This window comes from Camelus dromedarius, chromosome 29 (assembly GCF_036321535.1).
Source record: "Camelus dromedarius isolate mCamDro1 chromosome 29, mCamDro1.pat, whole genome shotgun sequence".
In the NCBI taxonomy this organism is placed as follows: domain Eukaryota; kingdom Metazoa; phylum Chordata; class Mammalia; order Artiodactyla; family Camelidae; genus Camelus; species Camelus dromedarius.
In genome coordinates this window covers 6,400,734-6,428,697 of record NC_087464.1, presented here as the reverse complement: position 1 = coordinate 6,428,697, position 27,964 = coordinate 6,400,734, and the positions used below count along the sequence as shown (strand labels likewise).

At 50.2% G+C, this 27,964-nt stretch overlaps 1 protein-coding gene across 1 annotated transcript in view; it reads right to left on the bottom strand.

The window, feature by feature from the left end:
- Window positions 1-23,518, bottom strand: part of ADAMTS17 (ADAM metallopeptidase with thrombospondin type 1 motif 17) — a 302,517-nt gene extending 278,999 nt beyond the window's left edge. The window contains exons 1-3 of the mRNA XM_064480528.1: window positions 23,366-23,518; window positions 22,515-22,885; window positions 12,261-12,414 (exon numbers count right to left, since the gene is read on the bottom strand). Coding sequence (XP_064336598.1) covers window positions 12,261-12,414; window positions 22,515-22,885; window positions 23,366-23,444 — 604 coding nt within the window. The 5' untranslated portion in view covers window positions 23,445-23,518. The remainder of the gene's footprint in view (window positions 1-12,260; window positions 12,415-22,514; window positions 22,886-23,365) is intronic.
- Between the last annotated feature and the right edge of the window lie 4,446 nt (window positions 23,519-27,964).

The following is a 27,964-nucleotide window of genomic DNA, read 5'->3' as shown; positions in this document are numbered from 1 at the left end:
TGAGCATTCCCAACCTTCCCCACCCAAAGCCCTGGGCCCCTCCCAGCCCGCCCTGGGTCAGGATGCCCGGAGTCTGTGTGGCTCAGCCGTTTCTTGGAGCTCTTTCTCCACACTCCCCCGCCATCCACCACGGGGGCCAGAGAGGGCCTGGTACTCACGGGACAGCGCGAACACGGAGGGAGAGGAAAAGCGCTTGAAGCATCTTCAGATGGGCTGTGGAATGGCCCTCCTAAGTGCTTCGGGAGGTCGTGTGCCATTAGAACTGGAGAAAAGAATAACCCTGCTGCTCCTCAGAGTCTTCAGGTGATCAAGTGGAAGAGCTCCGTCTTCATGCGGGACGTGCAGGGACCCGGAGACCCTTTCAGGAGCAGGTTTGGGGAGGGAGAAGCGTCAGGGAGAGGAAACAAGGGAGATCCGGGAGCAGAGAGCCTGCTGGCAAGGGACACTTTCCCTCCAGGGTTTGGAACGTGGACGCTCACATCTCTGGAACAGCAAGACGTCCGTCGCCGCCGGGAAATGCATATTTATACTGGAGAAGGCAGTTTTTCAAACTCAGAGACAAGCCAACAAGGCCCTGACAGAAATTAATTGAGGGCCTCTGCCTCTATCCTGCTCTGAAGACTCCACACCGACACAATGATTAACTGCTGCACAGAAACGGAACCACCAGTCCAAGGGCGACTCAGATGACAGCCCCCGGGGACACAGCGGGCATGAAACCTGAACACTCAGCTCCTGGCCGTCGACGGTCAGCCCCTCGCAAGGAAGAGGCACCTCCGTGTCAAGGTCAGGAGGTGAGGGACGGTCGAGGGAATCAAAATTCCCCTAAAAGCAGAGTCCAAAAAGCAGCAGCCGCCCTTGGCAGTGATGGATAACAGTTTATTTTCTGGGAGAAAGTTGTACTTCTTTCAACGCTGACAGAAAGAATGCTCGTTCCCTTTTTGGGAGCCCACATGGCCGAGCACAGACTCCTTAAGGGATCCATGGGACCCTGGCCTACAAGCTCTGTCTGCAGTCTCCCTGGAAAGGAGAAACGCCTCTTGTCCCCTCCCCAAGCCCTGAGCGGCCCTGAGCAAGGGGGTGGCGTCAACATCCATGGGGGCTCTGCCCTTCACAGCTGGCCCCAGATTATATCCGCACCAACATCACCGACCACCAATGACGCCTGACATTTTCTGCTCAGCTGGGCGGGAACACTCCCAGCTTTCTTGGGCTTTTCCCCTATGGTTCACTGTCCAGCTCTGTCCAAACCCAGTGACAGGGAGTTTGATCTACGACTTGCTAATGGATTGAGAAAGGTATCCGCTCCTTCAGCCCGAAGGCAGTTTATGCAACCCCATACCGGTTCCAGCGAGCGAATTCCCTGTCTGGTCGTGCACAAGAAATTGCCCGTTGCTTTGAAAGAAGGCTGTGCAAAATGAACCCGCTGCATTCGTGGCTGGAAAACACCCAAGAAAACTGGGCAGCAGATGTCCTGAGACTTCTCTCTGCTGGGCTTTTCCATGAGAAATCAGCGCACTGAAAAAGCGAGACCTTTCTGCGGAGGGGAGGCAAAGGCAACCCTAGAGGCCTTTCTTTAAAAAAAAAACCAAAAAACCAAAAAAACAAACAGTCCCTCAAAACAGAGTGCCTGTTCCCCTTCCCTTTCTTGGTGTCGGACTTCCTGGCCCAGGTCCTCCTGCTGGGAGGGAAGCCGGGCTCCTTCGCTCAGTCACACGTTCTCTCCCACTTTCTCCCTTGGAGGGAACAGGAAGGCTGCTGATTCAAAAATCAGACACTTCTGCGGGAGCTGGCAGGGGCCGCGCTCTCCACCCCCACCGCCCCGGGAACACCGAGTCAGCAGCTCCGCCGGCCGCGCGCGCGCTCAGCCCCCTGGCCCGCGCCTTCTGGGGGCCACCAGCCCTCCCCTGGCCTCAGGCTTGGGCCAGCTGCCGGGAGCTTCCTTGAGCCACCTGGCCAGCCCCAGCCAGCGTGGACTTTAAATAATAAACTATGCATTCTTGATCCGTCTGCAGCTGGAGACAGTTTTTCCTATTTAAGCTGGCGGCCTCCTCTGCTTTGAGTTACTAAAGTAGGGCGGGTGTGTGTTGCATAAGAGCACAGGAGAGAACTGGGAAAGGACAGCCCCACTTCTCTTCCAAGTCCTCTGCCTGGTGGAACTGCATGTGGGAAAAAGGACTCAGACACACACGTACAAAAAAATATCATGCTGTCCTTTTCTTACTTGTCTCTGTGCTTGACTTTTAGATTTTCTTTCTCAATCAATATTCAAGAGACGGGCTAATGTGCTTGCCCTGTGATGAATTTTCTGTGCTCTCACAGAGAACACGTCTGAAAGATAACCAGAAGAGGGGAAAAAAAAAAGAATTATTCAATACTGACTGTGATTGCAATGCTTGGACTTTTGGAAGAAACCTATTTATGAGATATGTTTCTTGGGAAACATAGGAAATACACTTATGAATGTGGTAAGCTGAATAATGGTCCCCCAAAGATGTCCACGTCCTAATCCCCTGAACTTGTGAATGTGTTAACTTACATGGTGAGAGGGGCTTTGCAGATGTGATTAAGGGTCTGGAGATGGGGAATTAGACTGGATGACCCAGGTGGGCCTGATGTAATCATGCATGTTCTTATCTGAGGGAGGTAGAGAGAGATCTGACTACAAAGCTGTCAGAGTGATGCAGCATGAGAAAGTCTCCACTCCCCACAGCTGGCTCTGAAGATGGAGGAAGGGGCCTCTAGAAGCTGGAAAAGGCAAGGAAATAGATTCTCCCCTAGAGCCTCCAGAAGGAGTGAAGGCCTGCTGACATCTTGACTTTAGCCCAGTAAAACTGATTGGAGACTTCTGACTTCCAGCACTGCAAGATAACACATTTGTGTTGTTTTAAGCCACTAAGTTTATGGTAATTTGTTACAGCAGCAAGCAGAGTCTTGCCTTCCACCCAGAGTGCCTTAGACACAAACAGCAGACAGAGATAAATGTGATATTCAGAATGCAGACAAGGCACCTTGGGATTCCAGAAACTAAGTGAGGAAATTAGGGTGGACTTCCTGGAAGAGGTGACATCTAAGTTGGGCCTCCAAAAGCAAAATGGATTTTCAAGAGCAATAAAGAGAAAGACAACAAAAAGATCATCCCATATAATTCCATAAGCCAAAATACACCTTTAATAGACCCAAGGCTCTGTGACCTAGGAATATGCCATCAAGTTTGATCCACATTGAAAAATAATTATTTAATACATCAAGTAAGGAGGGGGGGACCTCTCTGCACATCAATTTGAAAACCTAGATGAGATTTGCTAGAAAAATACAATTTACCAAAATTGATCCCATTACTAATATAAAACTTAAGCAGGCCGATTTTTATAGAAGAAACAGAGAAAGTCAGAAAGGAACTACAGCCACAAAAAAACATCAGGCTAAGATGAGTCCACAGGGAATTCTACCAAACCTTCACAGGCCAGACAGCCTCAGTGATTCATAGGTTGTTCCACAGCACTGAAAACAAAGGAAAATTTCCACATTTTTTTTAAAAGCTAGTATGACTTTGATAACTGACAGTGATAACACATACATAAAAAAGGAAATTACAGAGTAACATCATATAGGAATACGGATGCAAAAAGCCTAAACAAAACATTAGCAAATAGAATGCAACTCACTTTAAGGAACTGATGGACCACAACTGAGATTTACACCAGGAATTCAAGGTTGGTATAATATTAGGAAATTCATTTACATAATGTACAATACTTTTCTATCTAAAAAGACCAATCACACACACGTCTCCACAATGCTGCAAAAGCCTCTAGAAAATCTAATAACCATATCTGATTTCAAAAGTTACTCTCACCAAGGCCAAATCTGAAACCATCTGAACATCAAAAGAAGTAAGTAAATAAATAGTACCCATGAAGAGTCGATTAAGTCCACACTGAAATAAATGGGGAAAAGGGGGGAGCTCTCTTTGCAGGAGAACACCAATTTAAAATGTGGAGGAAATGGTTAGAAAAGCACCATTTTGAAGCCATTGCACTAAAAAACTGAGTCTGCCAAGAATCAAGAGATGCTAAAATGAAGTGAGTTAAAGTTTAACGAAGAACAGGATATTTATACGTGCCTTCAAAATAGCCCACACGTTACTCACCAATTACACATGGAAAGATAATGATTCTACAGCAGATTACAACCTGAACCAAGTAATAGAAGTTGACATCCCCAATAATGAGACAAACTGGCAGCAGGTGCCTCCTGATAAGAGGCACTGACAAGGATACAGCATCCCTTCTGCGCTATTCCTGCCAAACACGCAGAATCTAAGTTCAACCGTGAAGAAACATCAGACAAAACCAAATGTAGAGACCTCCTACAAAATAACTAGACTGACCTCGTATTTTTGAAGAAATGTGATGATCAGAAAAGAAGAATACCCAGTCACTGAGCCAGACTGGGAGAGATTAAGGAGACTTGACAAGTCAATGCAATGTGTGAGTCTAGATTAGAATCTGGACCAAGAAAAGAAAGCTGTAGAAGACATTACTGGGACTACCAGCAAAATTTATATACACATGGTATAAACAGATAATAGTACCATGTCAATGTTTCATATCCTAGGTTATTTTTTGGCAGGGAGGAGGTAATTAGGTTTATTTATTTATTTACTTATTATTTACTGGAGGTACTGGGGACTGGACCCAGGACCTTGGGCATGCTCAGCACGCACTCTACCACTGAGCTCTACTCTCACCCCCTCACATCCTAGGTTTGACAAACATACAGTGGGTAGTAAGAGCTCTTAGGAAATATAAATAAATAAATGTGTTTAATGATAAAGGAATATGTCTGCAAATTGCTCTCAAGTGATTGACGAAAAAAAGTGCGTGTGGAGGGGGAGAGGGTTGGGGAGGCTGGAAGGAAGGAGGGGAGGGAAAGAGCAAGAAAGAAAACTAGAGCTACAGGAGGAAAATGTGAACAATTGGTCAGTCTGGGTAATACAAAAGTCCTTTGCAGCTATAACAAAATAAGCTAACAAAAAGATGGTGAATACAAGGACACAAGGATCAGCGAGTAAACAGGTAATTTTGAGTTTAGGTGGCTGGGAAAAAATTGGGTTAGAACACTGGTATCAGGCTGGTGGAGACAGACATCCTCAGATAAGGATTTGGTTCAGAACCACCAAGTGATGGGAGAGGCCACCATTCCAGACAGTCACTGGAGACGTGCGGACAGAACACGGGAAGATGAGGGGCTCGAGACAGACTGGGAAGATAGCGAGCGGGGAGCAGTGCTGCTCCAGGGTAGAACCAGATGAGGACCCCAAGAGAGCAAATAAAAGAGCAGCGGTAGGGGGAGGCTAGTGATAAACTATGTGCTTAGCATGCACAAGGTCCCGGGTTCAATCCCCAGGACCTCCATTCAAATAAATAGATAAACAAATGTATAAGTAAATAAACCTAATTACCTCTCCCCATTTAAAAAATATTTTTCATTAAAAATAAAATAAAAGAGCAGCATTGGCCACAAGTGCACCCTGGGAAGTGTTAGCATCTGGAGGCCGGGAAGGAAGGGAAGCCGGGTGGTGCCAGGAGAGAGCACACAGAGTGACGGTTCCCTGCAGGAATGCTTCCATGATGCTCGAAGCCCAGTTGAGAAAATGCTCCCATGGCCGGAACTGCAGTCAGGTTCTGAGGGGGACTCTCCAGTCTCACTGAACCCACCTGCTGGTCCCAGAGGTAAAGGAAAGCAGAGAATTCTAAGAGGATGCTAGAAGGCCGTGCCGGAGGCCAGCAGGTGGTGGCAGGCAGTGTGGGAAGCGAGACTCCCGCCCCTGCACAAAAGCAAAGTGCCACTCAGAACACCCCCATCCTGTGTCTGGACACACCTGCTTCACGCTGCAAAGTCACAGCTATCCATCCAGTGGCTTGGTTCTCATCCCCTTTCTTCTCTGAACTCCACTGGGAATCAGAAAGTCCTTCCAACCTGGACTCCCTGGAGGTGGGCACAGAAGGAAGGGATGACCAGGGGACTGGGAACCCTCTTCCCCAGAGCTCATCCAAAACGAGGCTGGCCGTAAGCAATCACCCACTAGAATGAAGGCTTCGTGAGAATGGGGACTTTGATCTCTTGTCCACTGAAGGGTGTCCCACGTCCGGGACTGGGCCTGACACACAGTCAGCATCAAGTAAACACTGGCTGGGCAAATAAATGACTGCCTTGAATAACAGGGCACATTACAAGTTTAAATACTGAGATCCCAAAATAAAATATATCACATCAATTTAGAGAAAACACACACACACACACACACACACACACACACACACACACACACAGTCGCTGAGCAGATAGAATAAAAATAATAGTTACATAAAGATTCATTCAAACACTGCCCCCAGGCCTGGCTTCTCCATTTCTCCCGATTCTCCAGCCATCAGTCCAGAAAGCAGAACCTCTGGAGGGAACCACAAGGGGCCAGGTGGGCCCCCTACCAGGCAAGAGGGAGCTTCCTTCCAGATGGCCCTCACCAAGCCTCTGGGGGGCCGGGGGTGCAGTGCTCTGGCCACTCCTTCAGAGAGCTCAGAGCTTCTTTTGCTGGATGACTGAAAGTTTAAAAGGAAGGAAGGATGAAGAGGGAAGGTAGGGATTTACCATAGATCGATTAATTGTTCACACAGGAAGAATTTTTTTAACTGAATACACAGGAATGTTTAGAAGTAACAAGTTTTCTTAAATTGTTAGCATTTTTAAATGGTTAGTGATCCCTCCTGCTGGGCACTATCTCCAAGCCAGGACGCATACAGGAGCCCCTTTCGGTGCAGGCCCTCCTGTGGCACCTCATGTCGCCCACCTCTGCCTCCGCTGTGGTGGGCAACCCGTGCCCTCCCCAAGCATTGGACCCTGGCCTTATCTTTTTCACAGGCTCTTAGCCCTTAATGCCCCCTTGGCCTACACAAGAGCAGCCCAGAAATTTGAGAAACGAGCCACCAGAAACACTCCAGCTCCCCACCACGTGCAGCCTCACGACAGTTATGGAAGCTTCCATGCACTTCTCAGACTCCACCAGTGCCCAGAGCAACACCCCGGCACACACTCACCTTCCACTGGTTTCTGCCCTTCCCTGTCTCTCTCTCCACCCTGCCTCCTGGGACCCTCCCCTCCCTGCCCTAAACTAACCCCCTGCACCCAAGTCTTCACCTCAGGCTTGGCTTTAGGGAATCCACTCTATGTGTCTTTTCTATATAGACATGACACCTTAATGTTGTAATAATACTTTCTACTTAATGAAAACCCCTCTACATTAGTTCATTTAACTCTCAGCAAACAGAAGCCAGGAAAAAGCACAGTATTATAAATGTAGAAATGTTATTTCTACAACAGGGTAGAAATAAATGTAATTGTATCAGTAACACCGTAAGTATAAAAATACTAACTTTTCCAATGAAAAGACAGATGCTCTCAAATTGGACATTTAAAAAAAAATTCAGATACTTACTACTTTTAAGAAACATATAAAATACCCTGATAGAGAAAGGTTGCAAATAAAACTAAGGGAAAAGAAAAAACAGGTAAATGTTGACCAAAATAAAAACTGCCTGGCAATGTTAGTATCAGATGAAGGCAGATAGGAGGTCAAAAGCTTTACCAGGGATAAAAAATGGCCCAGGACATAATAATAAAAATAAAAGAAATACGGCTCCTAGGCCCTTATACACCAAACAATACTGCCTAAGAACCTATAAAGAAAACACTGACAGAATTCAAAGGTGAAATAGGTCAAACCACAATAAGTTATGAGATTTTTAATACACCTCTAATTAAAACAAACAAATCAAGCAAGCCAAAAATAATGAGGATATGAATGATTTGACATCACAACAATTCCGACTAATGAACATGCACAGAACACTGTTCAGAACAATTAAAGAATACATATTCTTTTAAATTACACATAAAACATTTATTAAAACAAAAAGGCCTATGTTCTAAACCACAATGCAAATTTCAGCCATTCCCAAAGACCCACTCTCACGTGGAACGCTGCATGGCCAACAAGCTCCTAACAGACCTGAATCCCCTGCAGGGAGCAACTGCAAACTTACACCAAGTACAAAAGCCCAATGACTGCATTACTGGGAAAGTCAGTCAGTGCAGGAGATTTTGGTGGGGAGTCAAAGACTGGAAGAAAAGAGCAGCACAGAGGGCTGCAGACAGACTGAGTCAGTGCAACACAGGGCGGCTGGTGCTCCAGCAGAAAGCCTGCGATCCGCAAGCCTGAAGAATCAAAGGACAGACTTCAGGGCAAAGAAGTAACTAGAAACTAACTCTGGACATGCTAGAAAGAGAGATCCAAAAAAGGAAAGCCCCAAATTCTGCATATTAACTATACCCAAATCTCTACGTGAACAGACTGTAAGGATAAGAACAGAACTGTGACGTTATCAACCGCATGGGCTGGAATGATAGATCAGACCCGGATTAGAGGTGTCCCAAACCTACTCCACCAGACTTTCACCAAGTAAGTGGTGTCTCTTTTTTTTTAACGGAGGTACTGGGGATTGAACCCAAGATCTCATGCACGCTAAGCACTCTCTACCTCTGAGCTATGCCCCCCGCTAAGTAAGTGGTACCTTGCAGGAAGTCAGGACAAGAGTGGAACGGCACGCAGAGTAATATCTCCACAGTCGTGTGGGAACTGAGCTAAGCTCTTCTGCTCCTGCCTCAAGACATCTGAAACCAGTGGTGAACTGAAAGGAATTAAAGTTGTGATCCAAGTCAACCCACTTCAACTCCTGATTAACACAAGAGTTTATATCCTCAGCCCAGCTGCCTCTTTGTCACCAGGAGAGAAGCCAGCTGAAGACAAAGGTGCCAGATAAGGAACTGCTGAGAAGCCCACCTGATGTCCAGCCTCCCGCTCTCGTCCTCAGTCCCAGGAGCCCGAAGCAGTGATGACATTAGTGTTTAAGCCAGTTTGATTTCTGTCATTTCCACTCAAATGAATCTTCACTGATACAAGGCACAGTCCCCACCAATTATTCATTACAGAGTACATACAGATATTACAGATGCAAATTCTTGCATAATTTGAATGGAGAAACTAAAACAGGAATCGCAAAAAGTTTTGAAATCAAAATATCCACTCAAAAAAAAATCAAGAAACATTTCAAAATATCCAAAGTACAATTTAGTTGTTGAGAACAGTCCTCCCTCAAAAAAAAAAACTTCAAAAACTCATGCTCACCAAAAAAAAAAAAAAAAAAAAAAAAGAAAGAAAGAAAGAAAGAAAAGAAAAAGAAAAAAGGTTCCCAGACTCCATATTTTCATGCCAAGTTCCAAGCTGGAGTGATATTTTATGAATTAGTTTATAAGGTCCTAAAATTAGGAGCTATAAAGGAAATAGGATCTGCCTGATCCCTCTCCGGGAGCCCGGAAGATTTTAGATTGCAACTTCTGTAACACCCAAGAGAAGGCCGCGATTCCTTCCAAATGGCCTTCGCTGTGTCAGTCCCTCTCTCCGCCCAAAGAACGTGGCAGCTTGCCGAGACTCAACTGGCAGGTAAACTGAGTGCTTCACGGAGGAGGAAGAGTTCTCAGACTCCCCCCACCTGCACGAGCCAGCTGGCTGCCCCGGGCCACGACCAAGGTCGGGGGTAACACAAGATCAAGGACATCTCTGGCTGCCACGTTCTGCCATAAAAAAACACGTTCCCCTGGGAAATCTTGGATTACTCTGATTCCGTTTTCTGGGAAACTTCAAGAATGTATTTCGCTGGTGTCTTCATAAATTAAGTTTCCCAGTTTCTAAACCCCACCATGTGTGAAAGTTAATCCAAACTACATAGGGCCTAATTGAATGCTTATTAGCTAAGCCTCTTAGAAGGCCCACTGTCTTTCTCAAGACAGCAATAAAATTTACTCAGGGGTTCAACAAAGCAAGAAGGGCCAACAGCAAAATACACACTTTGTTCCTGTGTCTGTGTTCTCACCCAGGACAGAGCCTGCGTTGCCACCACCTTAAACAGACACCTTGCTCCCGCGTGGCCGAGCAGCTGACGTGAGACTTGGGGGGCTCTGAGAGGGGGCTGGTTTGTAAGCAAATTCAGGCATTCTTCCCTGCAGCCTGGCATGGCTGCTCTTGTTTGTACTTAATTTCCAGCACATTCTCCCTACCCTGGTTTTGCTCATTTTATTTCCTTCACTAAAGGCTAAACAGTCCATCAAAAGAGTGCCTCCAAAATCGCTCTAGGGACAAAAATGCAAACACAAGCACAATTTATCATTTTGTCAGCAATCCTTGGTACCCGCCCCTGAAGAGGTTGGCAGCTGGTAATTAGACAAATATTCCATGAGATCATCATCCGGCACCCTGGGTTTCTGGTCACCGACTAGCCCTTGACAAGCACTGACCTGAGTGGAGGGAAAAGGGAGAATAAAATATATTTGCCTTTGCGTTTTACCTCATGGCCCTGCTTGGTGGTTCTCATCCGAGAAAACCCGCTTCGGCTGGCCCACAGGTGCTATTACTCATGTGCTAAGCGTCTTAGCACAGCGGCTCTCAGCACCAGCTAAACTTAGAACCACCTGGGGAGGTTTTAAATCACCAGATGCCCAGGCTGCACCCTAGACCAATAAAAGTGGCTTTCTGGGGGCAAGACTGGGGTATGAGTAGTTGTTAAAGCCGCCCCCCTCCAGTGATGCCCAGGACAGCCAGGGCTAAGAACCTCTGCCTTACAGTCATGCCCCTGCCTCGGAAACAGTATGTTCAGATCAGCTGCAGAAAATGCACCAATAGTCCTTTACTCTGAAAGCAGATAAAGAAAAAAAACGATCCACCAAGACTGACCCAGGTAAAGTCGGAGCCTAACGTTTAAAATAACACACCAACATCAAGCCCGAATGCATAGCCAAACCGTGAGACTTAACAAAACCCCTGCTTCCTAGTAAAGGGTAATTTTCAGCTGTGAGTAATTTTATGCTGGGGTCTCTCTCTCCCGCTTTTTGTAAGGGTGCGGGAAGGAACAGAGCAAAACCCTAATGTGGCATTCTCTCTCCTGGGGTTGCAGAGGTGACCCTGATCCAGCAAATCACCTCCAATACCTCCCTGCTGATTGCAGACTAGGCTAAGGAGGGTGACTACGTGGACAGGACTGCAGGGACCAGCTGAGCCGAGCTGTAAGGCTGGCTTATAAATAACAAAGTGGCTCTAAAGGAGAGTCAGAATCGATTTACTCCCAAGGTCACTGGAATACTCCACTGAGACACGCTATATGTTTACACAAAGGTAAGTCTTTATGCTGCAAAAGCCCAGCTCCCACAGGTCAGCCATGGGGTCCCCTGCTCTCCAGGGGGGAAGTGCCACTCATGAGCAGCAGGCTATTATCAGGGGACACTTCCGGGCAAGACTGCTCGTGACACAGCACCATGAAACGTCCTCAAACTCCTGACAGATAATCTCAAATAGAGGCACAGAACAGAAGAACCCCAGGTTCCCAGCCCGAGCTGCTTCTCAGAACCACCTTTAAAAACACACCCAAGTCACACCCCAGATCAATTATATCAGGATTTCGAGCGGTTCAGCTGCATGTGGCATTTTTAAAGCAGTGGCTCTCACACTTAAGCACGATCAGATTTATGTGGATGGCCTGTGAAGCTACTGATTACTGGACCCACCGCCATAGTTTCTGACTCGGGGGGGGGGGGGGGCGGCCAGGAGCACACAGGTCTAACAAGCTCCCAGGGGCTGCTGATGCTGCTCGCCCAGGGGACACACTTTGAGAACCACTGCTTCATTACCCCCCACCCCAGGTGACTTGAATTAGCACAGCCAGGACTGAGCACCACTGTATTAGGAGAGCACGCTCCGCCCGGGGTGCCAGGAGAAGGAATTCTCATCCGAGCTCTGCCACCAACCTCGGGGTTGATAACAAGAAGCCACTGAGATTTTTTAGGCCTCAGTTTGCTCCTGGTCTATAAAATTGAGACACTGCACGAAAGGGATCCTAGATTCTTTGCAGAAATGCCTTTTTCAAAGGGGCTGCCACACATGAAATGCTGCCATTAATACACATAGAAAGGAAAAGCAAGCAACCTTACGGGCAATAAAAGAAAATGCTTTCAAAATAAAGGGAAAGGAAGGTTCCTGCTCACATGACTTCAGGGCATTTGGCAGCGCACCAGTGGGGATGGTCTGGGCACATGCAATGGTGCCAAACGGGCATGTGCTGTGAGCCACTCAGGCTGCTTCCCAGACTCACCTGTTAGGACCTGGCAGAGCTGCCCGGGCAGCTGGGCCTCGGCAGAGGGACTGGGTGTCAAGGACCATTTGCGCCTGATCAGATGCTCTTGTCCCTGGGAACTGTTGAGGGGCTGGATTAGCACCTGCTCCTGCCCAAGCTGGATGAGGCCAACCTGCCCAGAAAGAGGAAAACGGATGTCAGTCATCCTCGTTCACACTTGCCCGAGACCCCAGCAGCCAGAGGGCAGAAAGGCCACCTAGCTCTGGCCCGGCTCCCTGCCTAGGCTTTCTCTCTGCGGGTTGCACCGATTCACGGAGCCCAAGAATAAAACTAATGTGGGACTTGAAACATCCCGCCCAGCAGTTGTGTTGGGAAGGGGGTGACAGAAGGCAGCGGGTCCAGGGGTGCAACAGCACCCCTTTTCTGGGTTCACGTTCAAAGATGTATTCCTTTCTTATTAATTTTTTAAATTATTTTTTAATCATCCCCCAAAAGCCCACCTGAGGAAAACGCATCTTACCCCTGGGAAACTCAGAATTAAATAAACATGAAGTCAGACCTGAAGTGGGAACAGTTTTGTGATGGGGGATTTGTACTTTTTTCAGAACTTGTAGTGTTTAAGAGAACTTGGCAGAGTACCTAATGGTTTCGATTTGTAATTCTAATTTAAAGTGCAGCAATGAGTTACACCTGTGATTTTAAAATTGTGTCAGGTTCATAAGCAGTATCAGAACGTACACGTTTAGAAGACAAGCGGCTCATTATGGATGAGAATCATTTAAGTACTTGCAAAGGGTTTATTTTTTACCCAGGCAGCAAGACCTTGAAAATGAAATGGAGTGTTACATTTCTAAACTCGCTTTTAAAAGTTTAAATGTTGTTAATCACCAAATTTATAAACAGGATCAAACGTTGTCCAAAGGCCCCTTAAAAGGGATTATAAAAAACTTGCCAGATTATAAATAGAACATGATTTGTAAATTGAATGAAAAACTTAAGGACTAGGATCTTTAATTCGTTGCTTTAGTGGAATGACTATTAATTCTAAAAAATATACATACAATGCAGAGAACTTCTCTCCTCATTTGAAACCAATGCTAACAGCATTAAAACAATTTGCCCTCCTTCCCCAGGATACTTGCTAACTACCCGTCTGAGAAGCAAACAAAGTAGACCTCCCATGAGGAACCCCACGGGGCCAGCGCTGGGGGACCGTCTGTTTGCTCCCTGAGCCCTGCAGTCCGTTGCCCCTCCTCTGGGTCCATGCTCAAGACTGCCCTTGCTAGCACAGATTCAGTAAATTGGGCTGATCTGTCCTCGGCTGTCACCAACATCCTTTCTTCTCTCTCTCCCAACACTATTTCCTAAAAGCCAGGACATACTGAAGCAGTGGTTCTCAAATTCCAGTGTGCATCAGAATCACCCGGCGGTCTTGGATGTTCGCCGAGAATGCGCAGCGCTAACAAGTCCCCAGGTGATACTGATGCTGCAGGCCTGTGGACCACACTTTGAGAAGCACTGCTCTCCAGCCCCTCCCATCTCAGGTACAGAGCTCCCTCAAACCAAATGATACAGCCTCCTCTGCCTTCTGAAAGGAGGCATCAATCACAATCCTCTATGAAAATAAATCACATCAACTCATAAGATCGCCTACAACCTTTAGTCCTTGAAACATGGGGTGAGACTGTACTTACTGCTCCAAGCAGATTTCGAGGTTTCCATTTCATTAGAACTTCGGCCAAGAACAACTCTGAAGTTTTACTGCCCAAATAAAACTGTCTTAAAGTGGCAATGCATTACCTGCCAGAAAGCATGGCCTTCTCTCCTTGCCTTTGAAGTGAAAACTTGAGTTCATTCTCTATGATACTTTGGGGAGACTGAAGAAGTGGCAGCAGAGGGTGGCTGGGGTGGACAAGCAGCTCCCCACCGGAGCTGTGCGTAAAGGCCTCCATGCAGAACACCTCGACAACCGTCAGTGAAAACTTCCACGGTTAAAATGAAGTGGGCCGCGGTGACACAGGGCGTGGGGTGGGCCCCACGTGGAAAGAGGTCCACGCTCCCTGGGGGATGCGCTCAACTGATGAGGGGCCCCAGTCTTCTTGAGATGCGCTGCCTGTGGAGGTCAAAGGCCCTCCTGGGTCTAGCACTTCCAAAACCAGTTATCATTCATTCAGCCTAGTGTTTGCATTCATAAGCCACAGGGTAAAGGGCCAGTTCTCAGCAGTTCTCATGGGACACGACACAGGGAGAATCCCACCTTGGGGAGAAAACCTCGTACAAACACACTCACACCGGCGCAGTCCAGCCCCTCGGGGAAGGTCTGGCTTTAGAAGGTCTTTGTTGGAGGGACCCCCATGCTGGTTTCCAACCAATCCGGAAAGAAAATGGCAACAGTGTCGAGAGACGGATAAAGGGATTGATGGTCTAGACTCTGCCTGGCCGCCCCCTGCCCTCTTGGGACAGGGCTTTCAAGAGGGATGTGGCCTGGACCAGCACCTGGCAGGGGCAGGGGGCGGCAGGGCACAGCCCTCACCCTTGGGAGACAGCGCTAGGAAGGACCTCACCCTGCCCCTCCGCGGTCTCAGTCTCGCTGGCACTCGGCACCATGAAGTGTCACTAACGCTCACCCTGTCATCCTGGCGAGAAAATGTACCAGTGAGAAAATATCCTGTTGAAAAGTGCCTCTGTGTCCCCTCCCGCCCCCTGCCCCCCACCCCCGACATGGGATCTCAGCCCAGAATAAAAACTCATCAGCCCCCCTGATCTCTCCCTAACCTTCCTGCTCCCTGCCCCTCCCCGACACCGTGTTCCAGCCCGCCATCCCCTGTTGTTACGAGGCATCTGTCACAACCTAATAAGCAGTTTATTCCTCTAAGGCAGGAACGGAATAATGCCTCCTTATTTTTCCAGTCTCTGCCATTAATAGTCACTCAAGAAAATGTGAGTGAACTGGACGGGACTGGACTGGACTAGAATGGAATGAGCTGGAAACTGAAATTGACTGGACTGGCCTTGGGGGTGGGGGTGTTGGAAGAGAAGGCACCGGCACGGCTCTCCAGCGTCCCCCCACCCTGGCTCGGGGGTTCCCATCCCTGGCTGCCCCCGGGGTCACTGCGCAAGCTTTGAAAACTCCCGAGGTGCTGGCCCCACTCCAGGCCAACTGAATTCAAATCCCGAGGGGAGAAACTCAGTCCCTGATATCTTTTAAAAGCTCCCCAGGAGATTCTGACATTCAGCCAGGGGTGAGAACCACTCTCCTTGCTTTTAACTGGGTGCCAGAGATGCTAGCCACCTCCTGCCTGATTCCACTGACTAGCAGTACCCTGGATTTGGACCGCCTGCACGAGCCAGGCCTTCCTCTGACTATGGGGCTCTGCCCCGGCTTCCAGCCTGTTGCTGCCCTGTGGCCCCAAGAGCTGAGCAGGGCTATTTGGATCTGCATTATTCCTCAGGTCACCACCTCTGCTGAGAGGTGAGATGCAGGGAAACGCTCTTCCTGTTCCATGGATGGCAGCAAGGAGGCACCAGGAATGAGCCTCAGCTGACATCAGACGCAAGAGGCTGCAAACACCAGCCAGAGGGGCAGAACTGAGGGGACCAGACGCCTCTGGCAGATGCGCCTGGAGGCCCTGAGGCCACTTGGTTTTAACGCATAGAACAATCCTCAGTGAGATGCTGCTCTCAAAAGAGAAATCTTACATCCTCTGAGACGTGATCTCCTACTAAAGGAGTTTGGGTGGAAGAAAACGTACCAGGTGTAACCTGATACTCCGACAGTTCTGAGTGGTTCCCTTTCAATTCTCTTTGTTCCAGAAGCTTGCTTTGAAGGGCTTCTGTGCTGCTTTAAGAGAGCTTTACAAACTGGATATTGTTAACTACCCCAACCCCACTCCCTAAAGCAAGACTAGCTCTCCCTGTAGCTGGAAAAAGCATGGACAGAAAGGTCTGTACCACTTCCTAACATTAGCACAACCTCTCAGTGTAACGTAGGAAATACTTTCAAGTTAATGCAAAGAAAACCTGTCTTTTCCATGCTCTGCAACTGTTTGATGCTCTCTCCTCTGTCCGAGGGGGCCTGCCTCCTGACTGGTGACCTCGCCATCCTACAAAGACCACACTGGAATTCCAGTGCTCAGGGAACCCTCCAAGCCTCTCTTTTTAGGAGGCTGCGGCTCCTGGGTTAACTGGAGCGGGTCTTAGGTCTCCTTCTGTTGATGGGTTAGAGCAGGTGGTTTGAGAGGATGGAGCAAATGGGCTTGTGAGTCTGCTTCCATGAGCAAGTCTGCTCCCAAGAAAGAAAAACCATCCTGTGACTGCAGGCCCTTCTGCACCAACCCTCTTGGGGGCCTCAGGAGCATCCCTGGGCCAGCACAGGCGTGATGGGCTTCCCAGCCTCCACAGGGAGTCCCACCACCATCCCACCCCCTACCCCTGCAGAGCGCCACCCAGAGTCCCCCTTTCAAAGTCCCACTGCTGCCTCTACAAATGTCAAATGCCTGAACACAGATTCCTGGTCTTCATTCCAAAGTCAGCCTTCTCCCTCACCCCCATACTTGCAGGCTCCTCCCCTCTTCCCATCACTAGACAGTCACAAAGACTGTCAATCCTCCTTCCTTTCCATTTCCACCACCCGAGGCTTGAGACCCATCTCCTCGCATCTCCAAATGCTCTCCTCCCCTGGTCCTCCCCAAGCTGCTCTCGCCGGGGACTCCCCAGTCAACAGAAATAACCCCCACTGCCTCTAGGTCAGACATCCTCAAAATGTGGTCCCAGACCTGTCAGAAATTCAAGCGCCCGGGGCCCACCCCAGATCAGCTGGATCAGAAACTTGGGAGGTGGGGCCCAGCAGTCGGCAAAGCAAACCCCACAAGGAACGCTAATGCCAGCTCAGGGTTGAGAGCCACTGGTCCAAGATAAATTCCAAAAGCCTTAAGTTGGCACCCAGGGCCCTGCCTCATCGAATCCACACACTTGTCCATTCGGTTCAACTCCCACCTCTATCCCACAGCCAACTTGCGGGCCCCTGATCTCGAGAAGGACCCGCTTGGAGGCTTTGCCATCACTCCTCCCCGTGGAGGCCCACCCCTCCAGCTTCAACCACCCTCCTCCTCCCAGAAGGCCCGCATCAGACCCCAGAGCCACCCCCTGCAGCTCCAGCACATCTTCCTTCCTCTGCGGACCAGACTGCCTTCCGAGCAGTCCCGCCCTGTGTTTCTCTGAGGTTCGCTGGGAGCCAACCAGAGGGTCCCATGCAAGGCAGGTGTGTGATAACGATCTACTCATTTAGTCAACGGTGTTGACTGATGGGTTGATTTATAACTGGAAAAGTCTGGGAGCGGCCTGTGGGGTCAAGAGAAGAAATGTTTTCAATGCCTTAATGTGCCAGGCTCTTGCTAAATGGTTTCAGACTATCCTACTTCATTCTATCAACAGCCATGCGAAGCTGCAGACGGGGAGGTTCAAAGGAGGTAAGCGCCTCGCTCGGGATCACAGCCCCGACCAGCTGTGCCATCTCACTTCCTAAAGAACACGGGTGTGACCGTGCATCTGTGCGCCCGTGTGCAGCAGCGTGCCCGGGGAAAGGTCAACCACCGACTCTGCGTGGTTCCCCCCGACGTACTGGCTGCAAAAACATCTCTGGTTGCACACATCCGAGGTCAGGCAGCTGCAGCATCTCAGAGTTCAGGGAATCAGCTCCAAGAATGCAATCAGTCTAAGAAGATGTCTTCAGTGCATCATCCCATCTTGTATGTTTTTTTTTAAGATGCTGCCAAACTAAATAAAAGTTCAGATGGGAAAATCTGGTTAGGTACCCTAGGTAAGTCACCAGGTAGGGTTTCGTGTCCTAGGTGATGGTCACGGGCAGCCTGATGTCCATGAGCAGGGGGTGCAGAAAGTCACCATATGAGAGAGTGAATGACCTTCCAGAGGAGGTGGCAGGAGGCCTTAGAATTCCCTGCTCCAAGTTCTTCCCTTTAATTCCTCCACACCTCCAAATTTCACAACTGTTTTTCCCCTTCTTCTTACTTTCCTTAACATCCATTCAATTTGTTTCTTTTCACAAAGTTTTAAAAAACATGCTTCGCATTTTCCAAATATATTTATCCTGTGCGTGCTAAGTTCTTCAGTAACATGAACTGATGAATGACTAAGGACTGTGTGCCTCCCCCACACCTGGGTCAACACAATGATGCATCATAATAGGGTTTGGTCGAGTTGGTCCCTTCCAAATGGTCTCCACACCAGATACTCTTTGCCAAGACTAATTCCTGCTCAGCTGTATGTGATCAAGTGACGCTGCATTAAAAGACTGGGTGACATCATGGTCAGTGAGGACAGAGCTTGGTTAATTCTCAAGGGAGAGGCGGCAACCTCCCAAACCCGCCTGTGCGCCGCTGAAGTCAGGCCACCCTCTGGAGAACGGGGTCTCCCAACTCTTCTAAGCCACTTGCTCACTGACTGGCTGACCTCGGCCCCCTCTGTTCTCATCTGGACTACCCTTCCTCCCCTACAGGGAAGGTGCGCATTCTCACAAAAGCCCCTGAGCAGACTGGGAGGACGAGCTATCAGAACTAAGACTGTAAGAAGCACCACGAATGATGGGCTACTACAATGGCCACCTATGGTGGCCGGGCTGGCCAGCCAGAGACAGGGCAGCTGGGCCATTGGGTCCCCGCGTAAGCTGCCTGGGTAAGAGCGGCCACAAGCAAGCATCCAGTGAAGTGTGGCTGTGACTCCACAGAAGGCATGCCGGGAGAATCCCTGGCCCTCCAGGGGGGCCTGGAAAACGGGCACAGCTTTCCAACGTTCCACAGCCCAGAGCTCCTGGGTGTCCTGTCTGGTCCCAACATCTCACCCACAGCGTACCCCTGCAGGCCATGGCCTCAGCCCAGGAGGGGTGAACAGATTTTGGGTGCTGGACTCCCCCGAGCTTGGCGTTCTTTAAGGAACAATGACCAAATCCAGCAGCAGGGGCCGCCCCTCCTCTCTGCCCGCCTCCCCTCAGGAGTCAGGGTGAAACCAGCCTCTGTCCACTCATTTCAGACAAGGAGCAGAGAGAGTCTTTGCCAAGACCGACATTCATTCTACCTCTCAAGTTGCCCCTTCGCTGCCTCGCCGGTAAACTTCCACCCAAAGTTTATTCCAAGTGTGCTGGCCCTCCATGATCTGTCCCATTCACGCGAGGCGGCAGGTCCAGACTCACGTAAATCCCCTGGGAGGGAAAATACCTTCCTCACACGCCCAAAGTTCATCCCTTTGAAGTCCTATGGTCAGAGAAACTCTTCCAAAAAACCTACGTTATGTCTAAAGACTCCCTGAAATGTAAATAAAATGAAGATGCATAAACAAAAAACAAGTAATACTTGAGCCTGTGGTCTCTGAAGGTCCGAAAAGTGTAGCTTGAACAGCTTTTCAGGACAAGACACAGAGAGAGACGGGAAATACCAGAGAAACACACCTCTGCCCAGGCCAAAAGCCGGGGGCCAGGGGCTAGAGATTTACTCTCCCTGCCCCATAAATAATTAAGTAACGATCTCTTCTAAGCCTGCATCTCCTTTAAACAGACACCAAACGTCTCTGGAGATGGCAGTTTCCACGCAACCGGGAACAGGGCCCGTGTCCCCTGCCCCTGCACGCAGCCCTCCTCACTAAACTGTTTTGGAGATGTTGGTGCAGCAGCATTTAATTCATACTCGACATCAGAATAAAGTTTTATTGAACACAGCCATGTCCGTCTGTTCCTTTACCGTCTGTGGTCGCTTTTGCACTAAAAGGGCGTATTTGAGGAACTGTGACAGGACCCCACAACCTGCAAAGCCTAAGACATTTACTACTTGGTTCTTTACAGAAAAAATAACTTGCCAACCCCTGCTCTACATGATTCTTTAGCTACAAGGAGGCTTTGGAATGCTCTCATCTGTGGACACGAAAACTCATCCCCTGGGCAGCACTCCCCTCCCACCTCATAGTTGAGCCCATCCCCCAAAACACACCACATAACGCTGCACACCAGAAACCGACACATTGTCACTGACTATACTTCAATTAAAAAAAAAAAACCACACACACACAGCATATGGGCCACATCTCCACGGTGCTTCCAGCGCGGTCCAGAGGGACTAGCACAACGTGACCACCCAGCTGAACCGTCTCAAGCACATCTGAGAACCAAAATCAGAGTCAGGTGGAGTGCGACGCAAACCTGGCTGACCTACGTGCCTGCTGCTTTTCTTTCTAGAGAGGCAGGACCGCCTTCCCACGGAGAGGCCCGCTGCAAGTCACCTGGCCGGCTCCCTCCTCCCTCCTCCCGGCCTTCCGCCCTTCCTCCGTAAGGTGTACCCAGGAGGACGTGTCCGCTGTCCAGCTTACACGAATGGGATGAGCAAGGCAGACTAAACAACAGGAGTGTCTACTCAAGCAGGAATTTAAAAGCTAACATCCTAGAGGTCCACCCGCCGCTGGCACACACCGAACTCAGCCTCTTGGCCGGGTTCCTTTATCTAAAGCACAGCGCCCTCACATGGTGCCGAAGGGAAGGACAGTCTTCCTGAAAATCTGGAGGACTGAAGTGAACTCTCTCACGGCTCAGATGCCATCTGTGAGAGGGCCCAGAACTCACTCTGAGAGGATTTTCAATCAATGTTGTCCAGGTTTCCACCCTCAGCTCCTTCGCAGACAGCTCCTCACTGGAAACTTTACACCAAGAAGTATAAACTCTGACCTCTGCAGAAACTCACTAAACCGCAGCAAATGGGATTCAGATGTTTCCATGTTCAGTACAGTGATGTGACCTAGACTTTAAACACTTTGGCAAAAACAGGAAAAATGATGTGGGCCTTCCAGTCCCTCCCAGAACATGATACAGCCTTGACCCAAGTCCTACGGTGATCTGAGCCGTTCTCACTCCTGCTTAAGCCTCCTTACCCACAGCCCACATTCTCTGCCCCTGTTCCACATTAGCTCCTAACAGGCCCCCTCCACGGTCCATTTTCCTTGTTTAACCAAAGAAGTCAATTTCTCCCGGCCCAGCAAAAGGAGATCACATTCTGATCGGGACTCTAAAACGTCCTGAAAGGGGAACTGGTGAAGGCCAATTCTTGGGAATTACCCCCCGAAGTCCCCCTACACTGCTGGGAAGAGGGCAGAAGTCTCTTAAAAAGACTTGGATTCCCAGGCTTTCTGGCTTTGCTGCAGACTTGTGCCAATTTGTTGCACACTGTGTGGGTAAGGGCTAGAGAATTCTAGACGGCACAGCAAGATAAGGCAGAGGTAGGGGAAGCAGTTTCTTGTGCCAGGGAAGGGCAGACACAAAGAATATCAGAAACCACTTGCCTGGAAGATAGAGAAACACGCTCTGAGCCCATCCCAAGCTTTGCTGGGTTGGGGCAGCCCATCTGCCAGCCATGTGCACTCCTCAGGGGTACAGTGGAGAAACAGAGAAGAGGTGGTGTGGGCACCAGGGTAGGCAAGTGACCTCGTGTGAGCACAGGCAAGGCGGAGGTGCTCAAGAACCTCCTCTGCCCCTCGCAGCACCGTCCACAGGGGCCTCACATGCAGCCGGCATGGGGAGGGGAGTACTGCCACACTGAGGGGAGCAGGTCTTGTCACCAATGTCAGCATCCCTCAGGCCTGGCTGAGGCTGGGTGCCCCACACAACGCCTGCTCGCCCTGTAAGAGGAAGATAATAGGGACATCCTCCCTTTCCTAGTTCTCAAGTTTCAACTTTGAAGAGTAGGTTAGTGGCCTGTCAGAAGACCTCTCCAAACTTCCTTTTCCAAATACAGAAAGACTCAAAAGGACAGAAAGGAGATCAGTGCTCAAGAGTCCATCTCCACATCTAAAATAGATGAGCTACACACATACAGGTGTTCCCTAGGAAAAGCACACATACACACCTGTACAGATGCAAACAGGGTTCTCTCTACACCTGGGCCAAGTGCACCTCTCAGTCTAGGGACTTAACAAGTTTCATCCCTGCTAGGCCCTGGGTGGGCTGCTCCCAGACAGACGCTGTCCTGGCGCACCGATGAGTCTTAGGACAGTCAGTGGAAGGCACTGGATAATTGGACGCTTCCCCTTTCACGCCCTCTGCTCCTAGACCCTTCGGAAGGTAAGGGGAAAGGGGGGTGGGGGGAAGGGGTAGGAGAGGTTCCAGCCTGCCAGCGGCAGGGCACCCCTGGTGGCTCCACCCCCATCCCAGCCTTCCCCGGGGACCACCCCCGGGAGCCCCGACAGATCGCCAGGCAGACCGGGAGGGGGCGCGGGCAGTACCAGGCCGCCGGCGGCGCCGCAGGCGCTGAGTGAGACGAGAGAGCCGGGGTGGCCCAGCACGCGGCCCGAGTAGAAGCACAGCTCGGTGGGGCGTCCACGGCGCCCGGCTGCACCGGCCTCCTCCACCTCGAAGCCGCCGGACAGGAAGCGCAGGTCGCGGCGCAGCTGCAGGTACAGGTCGCGCCCGAAGGCCGGCAGGTGCAGCAGCAGGGCGCGCTCGCCGGGCCGGGCGCGCGGGGCGGCGGGGGGCGTGCGGGGGCGCCGGCGCCTTCGGGGCCCGGGGGCGCCCGGAAGCGGCGGCAGGTGCACGTCGTCGGGACGCACCCGCCGCGGGAGCACGACCTCCACGTCGGCCGCCGCGTCGCCGACAGCTGAGGGGAGAGAGCAGACGCGTCAGCGCCGCGGGGCCCGCCCGGCTGCCCGCCCTCCCGCCCGCTGCCCGCGGGGTCCAGCTCTGGGCATCCCGCGCCAGCCCGGAGACAACGCGACCCGGAGCCGGCGCTCTCTTCCCTTCCATCGCCCCGGCACCTCCATGCCAGCCATCGCCTCCGCCGGGCCTCGCGCCACCCGGGAAAGGTCTCCGGCGCGGCCGCTGAGCACCTCCAGGGATGCAGCGGCAGCGTCGGCGACCGGAGAACCCGCGGCGAAGCGGCGGCTCGGGAGCCACCCGGAGCCCAGTTCTCTGGCCGCGCGCGGCCCGCGCGCCCTCGACCCCGGGCGCTGTCAGCGGTCCGCCGCGAGACCCGGGCCGCGCGGGCAGGCGGAGGCCGCCAGGATGCCTCGGGACGGCGGAAGGAAGGTGGCCGCGAGAGGCACGGGAGAAGAAGGGGCGGTGGGAGAGGGAGCGCTACCTGTGCCCGGGTCCAGTCCCCAAACCAGCAGCAGCAGCAAGGGCAGGACGAGAGGAGGCAGCAGGGCGCCGTCACACATGGTACTTGGGAGGAGCAGCCCCCCGGACGGTCGCGGCGGAGCAGGAGAGCGCGAGGCGGCGGCGCCAGCCGGAGTGAAGCCCTCCAGCCTTTGGAAAAAGTAATTAGCGCTGCGGACAAACCCAACGTGGTAAATCCCAAGCCCCTCCTTCTCCTCGGAAAACAGAAGATGATTGGACTTTTGCTTTCCCCTGCCCCGCCTCCCCCTTTCCTATTGGCTAGGACGGGTCTAAACCAGGGTGCGTAGTTAGGTTGTAAGCACTTTCTTACACGTGGTTTCTGGGCAGTGGCGCGGAGTGGACACCAGGTGGCGCAAGGAAGCCGTCTGGAGCCGCACGATCCCGGAGGACCCAGGAGGACACCTGCCTGGTCTTCACGGTTGGTCCTCCTTTTCAAAACCGTCTCTGACCCTGCCGTTCAGCTTCCCAAGAAGACAGACCAGAAATCGTCCTGGCCAACCTATTATACCCCTATTCTCTCTGCATCTAAAATAAAACCAGTTCTGGTTGTTTGTGGCTAGGCACTTTCTTACACAAGGTGTGCAAGTTTGCAGCGGATGGCTACATCCAAGGTAGCCATGTTTATGCAAACCCTTCACACCGCCTGTCATCTTTATCCTCACAGAAGCCAGTGGAACAGGCGCGATCACACCCTCTCGCACACTGAGAGACTGAAGGAGAGAGAGCTTAAGAAGCTTGTTAAGTTACCCAGAGAGTTTCTGGCAGAGCAAGAGGCTAGAATTTGTGGTTCTGATTTACGGCCCGGTGCTGCTCACTACAAAGAGTAAGAGCTCTCTAAGGCGGGCAGGAAGAAATATTTACCCCGTTTTACAGGTTAGGGAACGGGCACAAACTGGCAAAGCCTGGCCTTGAACCCAAGTCTTCCAGCAACAGAGTGAGTTCATTGTTTCCCCATCAGCATATAACTGGTCTGCAGGAAAATTGATTCCTTTAGCTTCCTGAGGAGCATCTTGTAGGAAATGAAACAATTAACTGAAGTGTAACCATTCTCAGGTCTCTCCCCTTCCCTCCTTGTTCTGTTTCCTCAAGGTAGAGGGGCTACAACACTCCTACTGGACTCTGTTTAGGGCCTCTCAGGATCTAAGATTCGTCACAGGATTACATGTCATCAAAGGAATCCAGAGGTGAACACTGTCCAGCTGTCATGACATTTAATTAACCCTGAGTGTGGATTGTGTCAGTGATTGTCAATAAAGCTCACTATCCTCATTACTTCAAACTGGCTGCTCTGTGTGTCCCCCCAGGTGTGGCTGGTGGAATCCTTTTCTGCTCTGTCCACCCTGCCCACCACCGCTCCAGGGGCTGCCACTCACTGCTGGGCATCTGAAGTTCCTGGAAGTCTCTGCACACATCCTGCTCATGGCCAGGTTTGGGGATTTTTCCTCCCCCTTGACAGCAGCCTCAGCCAACTGAAGGATCAGCAGCATCCTCTAGTGGAACAAGAATTCGTGGTGAGCTTTTGGTGCAGCTTTGTTGGCCAAAGACCCAGCTCCAAGGCCTGCCACTGAGAGCCAGAAAGCAGCAACCACACTGCCTTGCAGGAATAGTTGCTTCTGCCCTTGGAGTCTGCCCGAAGTAGCCATCATCAACCTACCCGATGAAGCTCATGTGCGTTGGTCTGTAGGATCATGCCAACTGAAATGACAGCAAGATGCTATTTCATCTCCCAGCCCGTCCAAAACGAAAGAGCTTGAAAAGCTCAAGCACTGAAGAGGACACTCCCCTGCCCATGGGTGAGTGTGTAAATTGGCATTGCGTCTTTGAAGGACATTTGGGCAAACTGTAGTAAAGTTTAGAAGGTGCACACCCTACAAACCCTACTCTACCACTTCTGGTTAACTACCACAGACAGACTGGACCCTGTACAAGAATGTTCACCACACCTTGTTACTAAGAGCCAAAAAACATTGTGAAAACCTGAATGTCCATCATTAGATAAATGGCTAATGGAGCTCAGAAATAAACCCACACATATACAGTCAACTAATATTTGACAAAGGAGCCAAGAATACTCAAGGAGAAAAGATAATCTCTTTAGTAAACGGTGGTGGGAAAACTGGATATCCACATGCAAAACCTTGGAACCTTATCTTCCACCACTCACAAAAATCAGCTTCAGATGGGTTAAAGACAAATGTCAAACTTGAAATTGTAAAACTTGCAGAAGAAAACACAGGGAGAAAGCTCCTTGACACTGGTCTTGGCAACGATTTTGGGGATGACAACCAAAGCATGAGCAACAAAGCCAAAATCAACAAGTGAGACTTCATCAAATCTAAGAGTTTCTGTGCAGCAAAGGAAACCGTCAACAAAATGCAAAGGCTGCCTACAGAGTGGGAGAAAATATTTGCAAACCATATATCTGACAAAGGGTTAATATCCAAAATATATAGAGAACGCATACAACGCATTGAAAAAAAATAATAAGCCAATTTAAAAATGGGAAAACACCTGAACAAGACATTTTTTCCAAAGACACGCACATGGCCAACAGGTGCATGAAAAGGTGTTCAAGATCACTAATCTTCAGGGAGATGCTCATCAAAACCGCAGTGAGACATCACCTCCCACCTGTTAGGATGTCTGTTATCAAAGAGACAAGCGATTACAGGTGCTGGAGAGGATGTGGACAAAGAGGAACCCTTGTGCCCTGCTGGAGGGAATCTAAATTGGTGCAACCACTATGGAGAACAGTATAGAGGTTCCTCAAAAATTTTTCAATGAAACTACCCTATGATCCAGCAATCCCACTGCTGGTATGTATCTGAAGGAAGATATTAAGCTAAGTGAAATAAGTCAGTCGAAAAAAAAAGACAAATACTGTATGACTTCACTTCTATGAGGGACCTAGCGTAGTCAAATTCATAGAAAGAGAAGAGAGAATGGTGGTTATGAGAGGTGGGCGGGGGAGGAGGGAGTGAGAAATTAGTGTTTAATGAGTACAAAGTTTTAGCTGAGGAAGATGAGAAAGCTCTGGAGGTGGATGGTGGTGACAGTTGCACAACAGTGTGAATGTATTTAATGCCACGGAACTGTACCCTTAAAATGGTTAAAATAGTACATTTTATGTTATGTACATTTTCCCACAATAAAAAAAATTGTTTAAAAAAGGGAAATCATTACTATTTGCTGTGATCCCATTTCATTTTAACCCACATAAATGCCTGCTCTTAATTTGGTGGAAGGGCAGGGCTTAATCCCATTTCACAGATGGAAGAGTGAGGGCTGGCAGAGGGGATTAAAACCAAGACAAACAAACAGAGCAAAGCCCTACAGGTGGCAGCAGAGGTCTGACTCTGAAGTAAGGGAAGCCCCCCTTCCTTGCCTGGGCATCCAGTTTGTTGCGCCCACAGATGAGAAGGCGCCTCAGCTCTTTAGCGTATTGGCTGCTTTTTGTGAAACGCTTCATTCTGGTGGTCAGTGACCTTTTGTGAACCTGTTGTCTGGGACTGACTCCCTGCAGGTCGGATACCTTGCCTCTCTTGGCCTCTCTTGGATGCTTCCTGTTTGGATGCTGGTCGCCGTCATCATGACTGTTACTACAATTGTTAGTGAAAGCAAGACAGTCCCCTAAAAAAAAAAAACAGACAGTCCCCAACGCAGCACAGACTCTGCCAAGAGACACCACGTGCAAATGCCAAACAGAACTAGAGGGCTGAAGACACAGACGGGGCAGAGCCTAAAGAGGACTGCAGGCACGTAAGCCAAACGTGACCTTCCTTAATCCCCCCACTCAGAGCTTTCTTGAGCTGATAATTGATGGGTCCAGGTGCCAAGACGCGTGTGTAATAAACCTGATCCGTGCATAGGTGGAGGGAGGCTCTGTGCCCTGAATATCACCAAGCATTAGTGTGGTGGTAAGGAGAGAGGGGGTCTGAGTGGATTCCACATGACAACCTCCTCTTTGAAGCTAAATACCCTTGGTTCTTTAAGCAAGCAACCCTCCTTCCTGGAAGCCAATAAGCTGCAACATCCTCTCCAGCAGGGGGAGTCCAGCATCAGTCTTGTCTTCCTAAATAAACCAGAATTGGTGGGAAACACAGGCCCCAGTTCCCTTCCTGCTCCAAAGGCCGTTTTTCTGATTTATATTTTACCCTTTCCCTGCTGAACCTGGATCTTGGCCCAAAATTCAGCCACTTGGCCAGCATCCCCATCCCCTGAGTGAATCTGACCAACCTCTCCCTGCGGGGTCTGCAGGCCCCTCCCTGGTTCCAGGGTTCCCGGCAGCATCCGTTCACCAGGAATGGGTGCTGAGTCCAGGAACGGCCCCTGTCTGGAAATTCGTGCTGCCCCCACTCCCGCTCACCAGAACAAGTCCAGGTCACCTCTCCTTTGACTGCTAAGTTTTCAGCTGAGCTGTTACTTGCTCAATCAGGGTTTTTACTAAGGTATTTTGAGCCCTACCCTTTCCCAGCATCCTGGCTCTTCCCCTCCCCACGGCTGTGCCCCCAAGGTCTCAGCCTGCCTTTGAGCTGAGTGTCCCTGGCTTTCAAGTGTCCCC